At 43.3% G+C, this 16509-nt stretch overlaps 2 protein-coding genes across 2 annotated transcripts; both read right to left on the bottom strand.

The window, feature by feature from the left end:
- Positions 1–6739: 6739 nt before the first annotated feature.
- On the bottom strand, positions 6740–10209 carry MELLADRAFT_90273 (uncharacterized protein; the record flags this gene model as incomplete). Its single annotated transcript, XM_007413332.1, has 24 exons — positions 6740–6831; positions 6886–6906; positions 6997–7097; positions 7252–7272; positions 7347–7399; positions 7477–7492; positions 7562–7638; positions 7716–7749; positions 7970–8029; positions 8101–8187; positions 8261–8289; positions 8501–8551; positions 8613–8647; positions 8707–8797; positions 8862–8875; positions 8937–9065; positions 9129–9145; positions 9212–9254; positions 9323–9385; positions 9459–9475; positions 9566–9632; positions 9807–9941; positions 9991–10004; positions 10067–10209. 24 exons carry the CDS (start codon positions 10207–10209, stop codon positions 6740–6742), a joined length of 1410 nt encoding a protein of 469 aa, XP_007413394.1.
- Positions 10210–12937: 2728 nt separating this feature from the next.
- MELLADRAFT_38039 (uncharacterized protein) lies at positions 12938–16357 on the bottom strand (the record flags this gene model as incomplete). Its single annotated transcript, XM_007413331.1, has 21 exons — positions 12938–12999; positions 13126–13256; positions 13324–13428; positions 13503–13555; positions 13623–13638; positions 13703–13779; positions 13871–13904; positions 13977–14036; positions 14103–14162; positions 14237–14323; positions 14409–14497; positions 14620–14688; positions 14761–14795; positions 14866–14978; positions 15110–15242; positions 15373–15389; positions 15450–15492; positions 15560–15629; positions 15775–15887; positions 15956–16089; positions 16245–16357. 21 exons carry the CDS (start codon positions 16355–16357, stop codon positions 12938–12940), a joined length of 1614 nt encoding a protein of 537 aa, XP_007413393.1.
- Between the last annotated feature and the right edge of the window lie 152 nt (positions 16358–16509).

Raw genomic sequence — 16509 nt, 5'->3', positions numbered from 1 at the left:
AGACTGATGCGCAGCTAGCCCTGAGCACCTCAGGCCTCAATTTGCTGCGCCATCTGGATGTCCTCAGTCGAAGACATAAAGCTTTTGCTGATTGTGCTGTGCTCAATTTTACATGTTCAGGGCGGGCGCGTTTTCACGCAAAACGCAAAAATTACACAAACTTGACAAAGAGCCAAGCTCACCGGACGTCCGGCGCGTTTTTGGCGGACACTGTGTGGGTAACCGGGTTTTTGTGTCAACCGGGTCAGGTTTGAACGCGGCTATTATTTAGGAGGACTTTCACCATTCACATACAGTTGTTATCACCAAAGCCCTCTGACTGGCTCCCTGCAAGAATGATTGGGGCAGTTGACCCGGTACTTTGGTATTTTTCATGCCATGATATTTCTTGAAAAGCCCATTTTTGGACTGTTCAGGTGTACAGGAACCAAGAAATGGTACTCATGAACCTGTACAGCCACTTTTGCAAAAAGAAATTGATCTAAGACCCTGACCAGTCGGACCGCGGGCTGATTTGAGCCCGATGCAAGCCTAATACAGGCAGATTTCATGGCTTTACATAACTAGCTATGTACTTAAAATCATAGTTAAGTCAGATTTATAGCATAAAAACCCACAAAAAATACAAAAGTTTGGTCAAAATTGGTGAAAACCCCCAAATTTTTTATTGTTTTGGTGAAAGTAGGTGTTATTGGAGCCCCCTGACCAGTCGGACCGGGGCCGGCCCCGGCCAAACCAGTCAGAGAGCTTTGGTGATAACAACTGTATGGATTATTTCATTCATCTGAAATCATTAGATCTTTATCGGTTGGATTCATTAGACAAATCAAATCACATCTGACTGGACAAAAGTTTTTTCAAGGATTTAATACGTTTCATACGTTAGCTTATCAAAGGTTAGCTCATTCCATGTATAAACGAATCTTGGGTAGTTTTTTCCAATGCAAATGTCAATCGGGCACGAATGGGAATGGGAATTTGTTTTGTTTTGATATGATGAGTTTATTACTTTTGCTAAAAAGCTTGGTCAGACGAAGAAAAAATAAAATAGAATTAGACCCAGATTTCACCGCAGCAGTCACAACGCAGCAGAGAGAAAAAAAATTTAGGGTGCTGTCAGCTGTGGTGCGACTTCCCTTCCATTCCAGCCTTTTGATCACCCCGCTACCGCCAATATTTTTCATATTCTCCAAATACGAATCAACCACTTCGCTTTCCTCACTGAACCCAACCCCTCCAATGGGTGGTTTCCGGAAGTATTCACCCGACGTGAAAGTGCTTGCTGTTACCTGGTCTCTCAAGGGTCTTCCAAGGACTCTGATCCGACAGCGACTTCGCAAATCAATATATCGCCAGTCACTCACCCGTTGGACCGAGCTCTACCGCCTCACCCGCGCTGTCATACGTGATCCACACACCCACCAACCACGTGGCCGACGCCAGCACTTGAATAACACCGACCGCGAATTCATGGAAGTTTTGGTTAATGAGCAGCCAGAACTTTTTTTGGATGAGATTCAGGAGAAGCTTTACAATGCCCATGGAAAGATGCCATCAATCAGCACGGTTCATCTCGAGCTCCAGTCCCGTCTTATGATCAGCTTGAAGAAGGCTTGTGTTAGTAATGTTCGCAAATCTGTGCGACCCAAGTTGTTATGGGAACGTGATATGATGGGATACCCCTCAAACTTCTTAGTATTTACTGGTAAGTCAGATTTCTCTCATGACCATTCATGGGTACTGATTCTCCCTTACCCAATACTTGTAGATGAGAGCGCTATCTGTGGTCGAGATCTCTTGAGAACTCATCAGCGAAGCAGAATTGGAATACGCACCACACGCAAGATTCCCAAGATGCATCAAGGCCGCTATTCTTTGCTCCCGGCCATCAGTTTCAATGGTTTAATCGCTCTTTCCGTGCTTGAGGGACCTGTGAATCGAAAGCGATTTGAAAGATTCCTCAAATATACCTTGGTAAGTCTGTTCCCTTTTTATTCAATTATTCAACCAATTCCTGACCTTAATTTACTGCACAGCTTCCCCGCATGAATCGCTTCCCAGCCCCAAATAGTGTACTAGTCCTTGACAACGCGTCGATTCATTGTGGTGGATCGATTGCTGATCTCTGTAAGGAAAAAGGTACACTTTGACGTTTCAATTCCTGCCATTTTTCTCTTCATCGTGATTCATTCAACTTACTGACAATGCCCAATATCAAATCTAGGTATTCTTCTTCGATATCTACCACCATACTGTCCCGAGTTGAACCCCATCGAGTTTGGATTCAATGTCTTAAAATTTGATGTCCGGAGATCACAAGTTTTAGTAACTAGGTCAAATCCAGTCGAACGAATCCGAAAGGCAGCTCACAAAACCTTTACAGCTGAATTGACACACAAATTGTACTATCATTGTGGTTATCGGATGTTTGAAGAGGACCTTGATCATGTAGAATAGATGAGTTGTAGATAGAGAAGATCATGATTGTATAGGAATAAGAAAGAAGAAATCATAGATCAGATTTGTGTGAAGATCGAAATCGTTCCAATTCTCTTCATAGGATCCCGAGCGATTCACATGATTTCAATCTTGTTCCAAAAAACCAGTCTCTAGATTACATAAGAGAGCTGAGGTTGTTCACAATCTCTTCTATAGGAACATCGGAAGGTTGATTGGTTTTAACCAAGAAAAACCAGTTGATCATTGGATTATCAAATTCTTCAATAAAAAAGTGATTGTTTTTCGTCTTGTTCATAGGACCAAAGACAAACTGAAAGGGTTTGATTGACTTGTTTTTAATAACATAAGAGACAGCTTGAAGACTACCAATCCATCATATCACACCACAACCATCTCAACATCAAAAGAAAATCCATCAGAACAACATCCTGGCAGATTCTAAACAAGAAATAAAGGGTTCTACTTCAAATAAGTGATCGTTTTAAAACAAAGATCTCAGTCCTTCATCGAAAGGTTTCTTCTCTAACAGATTTCAATCCATGAATCCTACTGAAATCATAGTGATCGATCTAGATCCAACTCGAGAAGCTTTACAAACTATCGATCAACCACCAAATCAACTTAAACCTACATTTGGATTGTTTCTTGATCTTTCTCAACAAAAGTCAGTTTTGATCGATGATTCTGACAATCTTGATTACCTTGAAAACTCACTCAGATTTTGGATATATTTCATAAGAAATTCAATCTCTTTTGTTATTCAGCAGAGCTTGGGACTGGACCGGTTGAAGAATGTAAGATACATCTCATTCAACTGGCCCTTTTTCTCACATTAGGATGGTAGTTGCGAGCTCGTTAAAAGCTTCAACATCATTTATTTATTGCATTTGTTAACAGATGTTCATCAGCAACATGTGAGGAATCCAAACAGTGCAGAGAGGAGAGTTTCATGCCACCAATGACTTCTTTCCTTGTCGAGCTGCATTTCGTTTCTTAGTCTTTGAGAGCCTATATTTCCGAGCATCGTTATAAAGTGTAGTAATCATGACCTTGGAAAGTCCTTGCTGGATCAAATCTTCTCAAGGTAAATCATCTTTATTGATTGATCTATAGTCGGTAACATCAGTATCTTCAAAAACTTTGCGGATTTTTGCCTTTTTTTCTTCTGGGAAAGTGCAGAAGTTGAGGAATCCGTTGATTCCGTTTGGTTCGTCTGGATCATGTGCAGTGGGTGGTGAAGATGAAAGAGGGGGAGGGTGCTCAGGCGAAACGGTTTGTTTGTGAGAAGCACGAGGTGTGGTGGGATCTGGCGAGGCGTGGTTGTGCGCTGGATTTCTTTGAGGTGGCCGAACTGCTTCCCCAACAGCTGCTGCAACACCAACAAGAAGATCTTTGATAGCAGCAGGCGTGAAAGAATTGGTGCTGTTGCTTTCTGGGGGCACAACAGTTGGTTTACGAGGGTCTTTCGCTGGCTTTTTGACCAAGTCGTACTTGAAATGAGCCGGAGGATTATCAATATCAACATCATCGTTGTGCTGGGAACAAAAGTTAGCGCATGTGGGTGACCAGTTATGTAAAAATGATGCTAACTCACTCGGAGTTTGGCCCATTCTTCTGCTTTTTCGAGTGTCAAAGCAAAGTATCGGGTGGAGTCTTTTGGATCTATGACAATAGGATACTTGGTGTTGTGGACACCATCCATCACGTGGTGGTCAAGCAGCTCATGGCAAAAAGCAGCCTCAAGTGCAGCACCTGAGTCTTGAGAATTCTCAGATGCACAATCAGACTACCGAGTTAAATCAAACAAAAGCAATGTGAGTGAATGAAATAGAGGGTTAGTTACAAATGTTCTGACCTCTTCAGAGTCAAACATATCCTTGTCAATTCCTTTGCCGATCTGTCGTTTTAGCTTGCGCTCAGCTGAGGCAGCAATCACCTCGGTACGTGCAGCCTGAAAGAAATAACTGTAAGAAGATGGTTTGAATTTCAAAAGGCTCAAGAAGTAGAACTCACCGCATTAGCTTGAGCTTTGACTTTGTTCGGATGGGGCACAAGATAAGAAATACCAGACTCTCGACCAGGAAAGAGGGCCTGACTTTCTTCAACCCATGTTTGGACTGTGTCTAAGTTCAACTCAACACGGCGGTCTAATGTCTTTGGAAAGTTGGAAGACTTTTTGATGTAGAGGGTCCACACTCCGGGGTTCTTCCTGCTGTTTGATGAATGAAGAAGTACTTTTTCAATGGATTTTTTGGTTGCATCGCTTTTGGCAAGCTCCATGCACTTTGCCTTCAGACTGTCTATATCAAAACAAGTGGCATGCCAAGGTACTACACTTGAAGTACATGCAATTCGTGTGAAGCCTCCTTTCCCCTTTTTGTCAGGAACCCACATCTCACAGTCAAAAAAGAAGGTGTATGCGTTATCGTCTTCATCAATTTGTTCAGCGTCAACACTGGGATGTGGGCTCTGTGAATGAGATTGAAGGAAGAAAAAGCTGTGAGCTTCATGAATAGTGATAGTGTGAAAAGTTCAAAAACAGCATACCATAGCAATCTGATCATCTCTCAATCGGGTAGTCACACTTTCATGAGGCAATGAATCTGGTTCAGAAGAACGGTCCAGAAAGATTGGGTTGATGTGATTGTTCTCCATGTTGCAAACTAGAGCACGTAAAAGATTAAATAGAAGTCGTTGTTTGACATTTCATCAGGCACAATAAATTTTTTAAAGAACATGTAAAATTGAGAGGCCTACCTAGAGCACACAAAGACGAGATGGAAAGGGTGAGGACACAAGACCCTTTCCACGTGAAGCTCTAGGCAAGTTTATATACAAAAGTAGCTGACAATTGTGTAAGAGCATATGAGAAAAGTGGTAAAGATAGATCATCAATCATTGATCACCAAACACCGATGACTGATCTTTGTGTGGTGAGAACAATCATCTGGATTGTTGTTAGAAAAAACAACAGAAAATCAATAAGAGATATGTTCACAGCATAGCTTGACTGACTTAACAAGATTTTGAGACCATTGAAACAATTCAACATCTCAAACCCATCTTGAAAGAGTGTGGGAAGGAAGAGCTGGCGAGGTGATGGTGAGACCAAGCTAGGTGAATTAATCACTGATCTCAGACTGTAATGTGAGGATGGTCATCTGAATCACACGATATGAAAAGGTTTTTAGAAAGCACACCAATAGATAATGAATAGAAGACATAGAGTGACTTACCAAGAGTTTGACCAGCTCATCTTGCAAGAGTGTGGGAAGAAATAGGTGGCGAGGTGATGGTGAACTAAAGGTGGGTGATCAAAAGGCTGGAATGGAAGGGAAGTCGCACCACAGCTGACAGCACCCTAAAATTTTTTTCTCTCTGCTGCGTTGTGACTGCTGCGGTGAAATCTGGGTCTAATTCTATTTTATTTTTTCTTTTTCTGACCAAGCTTTTTAGCAAAAGTAATATGCAAGAAGCATTGAATTTATTTGATTCAATTTGTAATTCAAGATGGTTTACAAAAACTTTGATAATTTTATCTTTGAATAAAATCGATTTGTTTAAAGATCAATTGAAAGATTCACAAATTGAAAATTACTTCCTTGATTGTCAACTCTTACCATCACATGCAACTGATCAAGATGGATTACAAGCTGGTGCTGATTTCTTTATTAGTACATTTATTAGTCTTAATCAAAGTCCTACTAAACATGTTAGGATTTTTCTTCTCTTTTTTCTCTGTTTCCTTTCTATTTAAAAGATTCCTCACAGCGCTTTTAGGCGCTTTCAAAGGTGAAATTTGCCCATAGCGGAGCGGAGCGATCTAAAACATCGCACCGCTCTCAGAAGTCATAGCGCTTCAAGAAAGATAGCGGAGCGATTAGCGTTTTATCATAGCGCTGAATCGCTTCGCTTGTGAAATTCTGAGATATAGCGAAGCGGAGCGGAGCGCCGGTGGTGTTGCCACAGCCACAACGAGAAAATCATGGTAGATATATACTGTACAAAAAAATGATGCCAAGAGCCTTGGATGTAATAACTGACATTGTGATAAGCTTAGCACAACAACTAAAGTTACTAATATTGTTTTGGTGAGAAAGAAATCAATCAAGAAGTGAGCTCAAGATACATAAGCTTGGTACATAGGCTCGATAGATATTATGAGACGAGTGAATAAGATGTAGCCATTTGTGAAACAGCCGAGGAAAACCGCATAAAACACCTCTCCAGGAGAAGAGCAAACGCCCTAGGTTGGACGTGCTTGAACCGCCCCACTTGATCATACTATCAAACCAGTATTCTCCAAATCTTCTCTCCCCAATTTCTGGGGGGTAACTCCTCTTCTTCGACTACAGATTTCATTCAAGTTAGCTGAAGACGTAAACGTGGAAATTGTTGATAAACGCGCATGAGGTATGAACTTACTAGCATCTCGACTTCCGGTAACTGAAAAAGAACAGTCAGCATCGAGGATACTAGATACTCCGCTTTGATAGTTTTGCCTCTTGTAACAATTTTGCAAGCGGAAAGACTTACCGAAATCCATATCCACCTTTTCAACGAGGCTGGTCCTCGTCCACCATCTATGAGCAACGTACAAGGCCAAGAAAGCCACGCATGGGAAATAACTCGTAAAGCTGGTGACATTATATGGTCATCAGTGGAAGATCGTTGGTGTGTCCTGATTTGAAAACAAGGCTGCCTCACAAGGTTGCAAGATCCCATCTTCCAGGAAGGAAGACATCAAATCCGTTGAATATGATGATGATTGAGCACAAAGTGAGGCCACACCATGCACCCAACGGTCCCACACTGGTCCAAATAATTGATATTAGAAATTCTGCTACAGATATGGGCTTTCCTACGCCATCAAAGAGATGACTCACGGAGATTGATAAGGCAATTGGGATCTATCATAACCCTGCGCGATTGTCCCAGCCTAAATTTTGATGGTTAGAGTCCAAGTCAGGACTTGATGTTCGGAAGGCGAATTCTACTTTTCGAAAGTTGGCTTACATGGAACCTGATATACCTGTAGATGTCAAAGACACGCGAATTCATTAAAACTAGAAAATATGAGATAAGAGATTTGAATAATCACGTGACAAAGATTCCCGCCCATGTTAGCATACCGGTCGTGCTCGTTAGAGATGCAAGGTAGCCAAAGATCTTTCCTGCCTGTGATGAAAGAGGGTGTGCAGCAGTTTAGATAGATGAGAGCAAAAAATAACAATGTACGGTGAGAACCGACTTACCTGTCCGTCACTAGCCGACATGAATGATAATGTGCTTTATTAGAATATGAAATCACAAAGTACCAGATTATCAAAATGTCAGCGAATGGCGTCTGTAACACATCAAATTCATCTATGTTACCCCATGGCAATCCCTATCAGATAGCAATATATGGGCAGTCCTCTAGCAGTCCTCCGAGAACTGAACATCACAAAAGGTCAGAATTGATTTGGTGGATATTTCAAAAGAGCTGTTCATACAAAAAATAGCTTACAGGAATCTGGGGGCATTTCCTGTGATGCTCAAACCATAAAGCGAACGACTGCCGATATATCTTGAAGTCGCAAAATGTCACAATAACTTAGGTTCATGACGCAAAGATAAACCCCAAGGAGATATTCTCACAAGTCTGACGAAGCTGCTGACCACGCTCCACTCAACAGAGACGCGTTGATAACTGAAGGTAGCCCTTTGATTCCCGCATTTTTCATACTGTTCTTCAAAAGTGTCAACATGTCTGACGTTTTCCCACTAGTTTTGTTTCACGTCCTGAAGGGGGACTTACGCGATCACGAAAGGTGACTTGGCACCAGTCTGCACAGCGAGTGAAAGTTGAGGGTCTTTGGAAGATACCAGAAGCGCTATTATTTGAACAAGTCGTCGGTTTAGCGCATCAAGTTAAGGGAGCTGCGAAATTGTGAATTCCGTACAGATTATTAACGTTCCAGTCACATACTAATTAATAGAATCGTCAGTTCGCAAAGTCCTGAGTGGGACAGACTGAGATATCAGAGAACAAGCTCACAAATATCAAAACTCTAGCTGCGACACGTTTGATTGCCTTGGGCAAGTTGCGCTAGGAAGACCAAAACTTTAGACCTCGCATTTTGGCTGTAGAGGGGTTTTGAAAGGCTTACCCTAGGGTTTTTGGCTTCTGCTGCTGCAATTGCCGCTGTAAATGCATAACAATATTGGTCAGCAGGGAAGGATTTTACATCAACTTTCACTTACGCATTTCAACACCGACGTAAGCAAATGCCGCATTGATGAGGACCGAAAAAAACCCAAGAAGCCTCCCAGTTGCCCCAGGGACACCTTGATACTATTTTCCAAGAAACCAATTCTTTAACTCGGGTCAATTCGATAGCTTTGCACTGGAGACTCACCTGAACAAACAAGCCTGGGGTAGAAATGTATTAGCCATATATTCGGTGCTTCTGATAATTGATAATGCTGTTTACCTGGATCTTTCCAATAACGGAATCCAATTCGTTCGCCCGTGACCCCCCCTAAGTCTAATATGATTCCGAGAATCACAACAGTAACAATGGTGAGGATCTTGATACTTGCAAACCAAAATTCCATTTCGCCTATCGAAGAGAATAAATCAGCGTATCCCGAAGGTTATCGCTATATGCCAAGAGGGAATGTACCATAGATTTTTGCTCCGCTGCATGGAAAGATGTACGGGTTAGTTCATGCCTCGACTCCAACACTGAAAGGCATTCAAACTTACCCCAAGTTTATCATTGCAACCGCAAAAAGAAACACAGTTATCCCTTCAAGGAGTCGCATTTCAGCATTGGTGGGGTTTACGAGTATATTCATTTGATTCATCAGGACTCACAGACTGCATTACTGACTTTTGTGGTCCAGAAGCTCATCAAAATTGCTGCTGCAGAAAGCTCAGCTATGAGGTAAAGTGACAATCATTCATCTGTTCTGTGAACCGCAAGATGTAAGGCTTTTCTTTGAAAACTCACCAGGTAAGACTATTGACCTGATGGAAGCGAGTGACATTCACATTGATGAATTAATTATGTGTTCAATTCAACGCTCGGATGACAACTTCCATCCTTATGAAACTCACCACAGATACCAATAGGACCATCCCAAGGTAAAGGCGAGACTCGGAGAAAAGAAACGGTCGGCGAGAGCTATGGAAAAACGGAGGTGGCTCGTTTCAGCTCAGCGAAAAAGAATTCATAAAGTCAAGATAAGATACCTAGATGGCCCCCGACGATGGGGAGGTGGGATATCATCTCTCCTAGTAGTGGTGATCATCAGAATTGCATCTTGCTCGTCAACATCTTCTCGCGAGATTGGCTTACCCAGACTGCACATGAGTGACCAAGCCAAAACCCCCGTTAGAGTATATCCAAGTACGAGTGAAAGGGGTCCGCCATGCTGCAAGGCGGTCCCGGTCGCGATGAACAGACCCGTGCCTTCGGAGTAGTCACGCAAGTCTCAGAGACGCGGCAGTGCTTGTGAGGAGCATAAAGAGTAAGACTATACCTATGGCACCTCCCCTGGAAGAGTTTGGGTAAGTGTCTTGGAGATCGACAAAGGATACATCATTCAAAAAACTCACATTGATATCATGGCCACATGTCTGTTCTTCAGCTGACGGTGAGCTTCGCCTGGTGGCGGTTGATGGTCGGTCTCGCTGACTACAGAATCGCGCCTGCTCCTTCCAATCTTCTCAACATCGAGGGCCACCTTATGCACTCCCATTGCTTTGGAGGATGCTACGCCGAGCTTACTTTCTGGAAAGGTCAGGGATGACGTCCTTGACGAAGAGGGAAACCGTGACTAAAAGCCTATGTAAAATTCACAACCGTCCGGACAGGCCTGAAGAGCGGGAAATGCAGCCAAACAACCAAACTACGAATCCTGCTAGGATTCGCGTGACGTGCAAAAAAACGACTAGTCGGGATACTTGAAGGAGAGCGCCGATTGTAAGCTGGTTCCCTATGAAGTAGCTTCTTGTCGGATCAATCCTGGTCCTAGTTGGTCAGACAGATGATACTGTACAGGGAAATTATCTCTTATCGTGGAACGAATGTCAGGGGACCTTTCATATCGGTCTGCGAACGCGTCTCCACTTTTTGTCCGTAGGAGATTTCTATCAAACTTTTGAAAATCATGGCTACGGGGAACGCGGAACGGATAGGGATACGAAAGCGCTCTGCGAAAATGTGTTACGAGCTGGCTCTCTGGAACAAGTTTCGAAGCTGTATAGCAGTTTTAGCATGAGTATAGGCCAGGTGATGCACCAGTACACGATCGATTTCCGGATTCAGTAGACCAAGCAATGAGATAAGAGATCAAAGATAAATGGCCATCTTGCAATAATTCGAGAGTTCGATCACGATGCTGGCATGCTGGGCGAAGGTTAGCCACTAAGAACGAGCATATGAGGAAACCAACGTCAGTCGCTGCATCTTGCCCCCCCTCCGGTTGACAATCAACTTCCGCGCCGAGCATATCCAATAATATGCTACATACCATCAGCGATAATCAAATTCGGTTGCTGCATTTGGACAATCGATAGACTTGCTCTTTCACCGCTGGTTCTTTACACGAAGATTGTTCAAGGACGATATGGCCTTTCTGTTCTCTCAGCTTCGGTTTCCCGACCCACGTTCGTACCGATTTTTAATGATACCCATGAGACAAGCAATACACAAAATGTTCGTGGCGCATACATATGGGCTGTCGACACTGTTTACACATCTCGTGAGGTTTGCTTGGGAGGCATGACTGACTCCAGCGCAGGCGACTTGGTATACAGATACGAAAGATACGAAAATGACGTTTTTGATAAAAGGAGAGGCCCAGCGTGATTCTTTTTGAGTTAAAGTTGGACTGCGATGTTTGCCCCGCTGTCTCCACTTGTCATGGCACCATGATCTATAGAAACTTGCGGAGTTACTCTCGGCCTACCATTCTGCGTTCTGGATAACAGTCTACGTTGCCCCTACGGAGTTGAACAGACCGGACAAACTTTAGCAAGGAATGGAGCCACTATCGCGATCACTTATCTTGTCTACAGACTACACCATTCGAAACCCGTTTGAACGAATCCTTACCATAACACGCCTTCGATCCGAATCTTTCTCGTACCTTTCATTGGCTCGCAGGCTCGCAGAACAGGACCCTGGAAAGCTCCTGGAGAACAAACCGTCCTGAGGGGGTTTTCGGATACCGGTGTTTTGTGAAGTCATGTCACATGGTACCAGAGATGTGACAGGTGCAAAAGATGCGCCTCAACGAGGGCTATCAGATGGTACACATGTCTGACCCTGAACATGACTGGTGGCTTGGGAAATGTGTGATTTGTAACTTTTGCCCCCCCAGACCGACGAAAATCCATACCGGCTCGGGTCGGGTACTTACATACGGATATCTCGGTGATTACACGTGGTACAAAACTGAAAGTATATGTAATCGAGAGCCCTGATCAAGGCGCTTCTCCTACCACCGAGAAATCCATGTTAACCCACCTCTCCTCGGGGCAAATAGTGAAAGTGTGAGGGCCGGGGCCGGAATGGATCGAGGACGGTTTGTTCTCCAGGAGCTTTCCGGGGTCCTCGCAGAACGTCAAGGAGAATGGTCAAAGAGAACGGTCCTGAACATTCCTGACACTGATGTGTGGTGTGGTGGACCGTGTCCGTGACCCAGGCTCGACACGTCGGCGCGCACCAACGCACTCTTCACTACTCGACAAGGCGCATCGAGGGCGTGCCGGGGCACTATATACATACAAAAATATATGTGGGCCAACACTCCTGTTGTTTAATGTTTGTATTTACATGCCAAAGAGATAGATCAACATTGATTCTTGCTTCACATGGATCTTTTGCTCTTTGAACCACAGGAATTGGATAGGGTAAAGGAACAAGCTATGCTCCAAAACTTTTGCAAAAAGGCCTGAATCAGGCTGTGGGACTAGCATCACTTAGCTTGACTAGACATATGTTTGGAAATCATAGCAAAGGCAAGGTTATTTCCTATTGGTGAATATGTCAATCAACTTCTTCTCTCTCTTGAATGGCCTAGTATTCAACCTCCTGAATTTGGATTTGATACAGAGCCTAGAAAACCTGCCTTGGGCTGCAAGATATCATCATGAGCTTGAAAAATGGGTTTGAAGTGATCAAAACTCAAAAAATTGACAACCAAAAGGTGAATGATGCAAATATTGAAATATCATATTTGAAACATGGATATCACAAAAATCCAAAATGAGATCCAGGTCTGGAATCACAAACCCTAGATCTTCCTCAAACCAGATACATTTCTATAACACAGTGGGATACCATCATTTATGTTTGCAATCATGACCCGCCTGTCAAATTCTATCGGAGGTCATGTAGAGCACTTTTGTACCAATTTGGTATCATCTTGTTCCTCACCTGCAACAATGCTAAAAAATACTACTTTGACTTGACAGATCCTGCTACATGAGGAATTGCCAGATCTTTTCAAGTAAATTCTTTGGGATTGGTTCATCTTCTTCAACTAGAGTCCAAGAGCACTTTCAGTAAGTTTGACGGAAAGATTTCAATATTTGAAGAACACAGCTCACCGCACGATCTACTCCCAGTGTCTTAAGGGGGGAATTTGGTTATTAATGAGCTGAAGAACTTGGCAAGCTGGAAGCAGCATACGACTTACCAAAGTCCATGCTTCCTTTGGCGACTAGCTTAGAGCCAGTCCACCATGAATGGGCAATGAATGTGAGAATGTATGCAACAACCGGAAAGTAGCACGTAAAACTAACATGCAACATGGACAAATGATTTTAGAACATCTCATGTTGTGCAGTCAAGCCCGAAAACTTACAAAGTCTCAAAGTCCCAGCTTCCCTTCAAGAAAACCCCAAATCCATTTGTGATGATGATGACTACACAGCAAAGAAGACCGCCCCAAGCTGCTTTTGGACCAAGTCTGTTTCCATCGCATGTCAGATTTAGTCCAGACATCCCACCTTGTGGTACATTTTCAAATAAAATGTAGCTTACGGCGATCGATAAGGCAACTGGGACTTGTCATATCTCTGAACGGCCATGCCACCCTTTTAAATTATGTTGTTTGTCAAAACGGTCCTAAGATTCAGTGGAGAAGCAGTGGGCATATCTTACATGAAACCGGATGTAACTGTAAACCCAAAAAATCTTCATCAGAAAGATGAAAGGGCGAAAAAATAGAGAAAAATTCTTACGTGGCAAATATAGACGCCCAGGTTAACAATCCGCTAACGCTAGTCATCGAAACCAGGAAGCCAAACACTCGGCCAGCCTATCGACGTTTTTTTTGTAAGCACGCACATACGACGTCAGAAGAGATTGTGAACATTCGCTGATCGTTAAGGGAGTAAATGATCATTGACCTTTCCTTCGCCTGCTGACATCAGCGACAAAGAACTAGGGAGTGTAAAATATCAGCTGGTCGTTTGAAATCGTGAGTGTCGATATAAAGACAAAGATGCGCTTCACCCCATCGCAATTCCAACGAAATAACAATAGATTGGTAACCCATTCGAGGTGAGTTTGGATCTGTTTCAAAAAGATCGGAAGCTCAGCTCTCAATTCTACCGTAAAGAAGATACTATCAAATCTCACAAAAAGCGAGGCGCATTGCCGCTGATGCTCAGTCCGTATAAAGTTCGAGTACAAACGTATCTGAAAGGCGGAGAATGTACTGATAAGTTAATTTTCGATTCCTTTGTCTTTAACACAATTTGAAGATAACATACAATATGGAGGATCCAGAGGACAAGGCTGACGTCAAAAGGGATGCATTTATGACTGAAGGAAGTCCTCTGATTCCAGCGTTTTGAACACTAGATGGAGGAAGAAAGTAATCTATGAGTGAAATGGCTACAATCAAAGATGACCATCGTCTTGTTGAAAGGGGCTCAAACTCACGCAATGACAAAGGGAGACTTTGCGCCAGTGGCTACTGCTAGCTTAAGTCTAGGCTCGTTTGAAGGCACAAGGAGCGCTAAAGTCCCAACCTAAATATGAGTGTGTGTAGTTCATCTTCGAGCTATACGCCAAGGCGGGACTGACATATAACTGCAGTTCCGGACACGTACTTTCAGTCGAAGGAGTCAGTGAAGTAGATCATGGCGCGCACTTCAAGAGATGAACCCACAAACAACAACACTCTACCAAAGACCCTCCTTATGGCTTTGGGCATGTTGCGCTGACCAAACCGCGAGAGTCAATCAGTCTTGGTCTTCAGTGGTTTGTTTCATTCTGCAGGTACATCACATACCCTTGGGTTTTTAGCTTCTGCAGCTGCCATTGCCGCTGCGGAAGAGGAATGTCATATGTGAACTCTACTTCATTTCCACATCGATAAATAATCGCAAAACCTTACAAAACTCTATACCGATATACGAAAAGGCGGCGGTGATGAACACAGAAAAAAATCCACAAAACCGACCGGCTGCTCCAGGTACTCCTGCATACTGATGGAAGATGATTTCAATACTCTGTCATGTGCAATTCGCATTATTGAGCACCGATTATGTTTTCGAGGTGACTCACTTGTACAAATGGACCTGAGGATTACAGAATTTATCAGAACGGTCGTCACACTCCTGGTACGGAGAACTACACACTGACCCGGATCTCGCCAGTATCGGAACCCAATACGTTCGCCTGTTACCCCCCCTAGGTCTAGTATGATTCCCAAGATCACAACTCCCACGATTGTAACAATCTTGATACTGCAAAACCAAAACTCCATCTCGCCTGTGCCAGCGTCATTGCCACAAGTTTGCTAAAATCAATGATCTTTATTGGCCATAAAACCTCCATGATGAAGACTTTTGGTGATTAAGAAAAATGACAACTGTAGAGCGCATCACAAAAGGATACTGACCATATAGTCGCGCGCCCCTGCCAGTAACTTACTTCAGCAATAGGACAACATTTGGAGATTGGATTTGTTGAGCTCACCCTAGATTGATGAGTGAAACCCCGATCAAGAATATTATCATCCCTGCCGATTTGGTATCGGGGATCAATATATTAAGCTGATGCAAAAAACTAGGGAAAAGATGACCAACACAGTGCCGGATTGATACTCGTCGTCCAGAAACGGATTAGGATTGCCGATGCAGCGAGCTCAGCTGTGAGCTCGGATAATCATAAGTCATACTTATTCTGCCTCGTGTGCAGAGATCAAGAGACTGGATGATGATTCTTACTTGCCAGACAGACAGACCTGCGAAAATATGGACGTCAATATCTCACTGTTACTGTCTCTAAAAGTGCACGAGACTGACCAAGTGTACCAATAAGCCCATCCAAGTGTGAATCCCATACTTGGAGAGAAAAAGCGAAAAGCGAGGGAAGTGTGACCACCGGCAACGGGAAGATGGCAGATCATTTCACCTGGAATTGTATGTCTCAGGACATCAAGATCAAGCATAATCACATCGATTCAGCTAGGATTGACTAACCTAAACTGCACATCAATGCCCAAGCGAGAATCCCGGTGAAGGCGTAGCCTATAACCAATGATGCGGGTCCACCGTGCGAAAGAGCCGTGCCAGTCCCTATGAATAACCCCGTGCCTGAAGTCCTCGGAAAAGTACTTGCCCGGTATCAGAGTTTCGATGACCTAAAACATATCTGCTCATAAAATTTGAAAGATGCGATGAATGTGTTTACCTATCGCGCCACCACTTACATGTATCCTAAGATCAGTAATTTTCTTAGATAGGCCCAAAGCATTCTCGGACGACTGACACTGATATCATGGCCACATGTCTATTTTTCAACTGACGTTGGAGATCATTTGTACCACTACTCGGAGGATCAATGTTCGAAGCGCTCGTGCAATTGTTTAGTTCCTTTTCCATTTCCTTTGGCTTTGGATTTATGATCATTCTATATATATACCTTTGTGAAAGCGAAACAAAACGACTTTCAATTTCTATTTATCAAATGGAATGCTGAACAATGGGAAGAAAGTGGGGTTTAGGCGCAAAGTATATGCTGAGCAATATTTCAT

Source organism: Melampsora larici-populina (assembly GCF_000204055.1).
Source record: "Melampsora larici-populina 98AG31 unplaced genomic scaffold MELLAscaffold_36, whole genome shotgun sequence".
In the NCBI taxonomy this organism is placed as follows: Eukaryota; Fungi; Basidiomycota; class Pucciniomycetes; order Pucciniales; family Melampsoraceae; genus Melampsora; species Melampsora laricis-populina.
The sequence above is the reverse complement of the archived record's forward strand: the minus strand, read 5'-3'. Positions and strand labels throughout refer to the sequence as shown.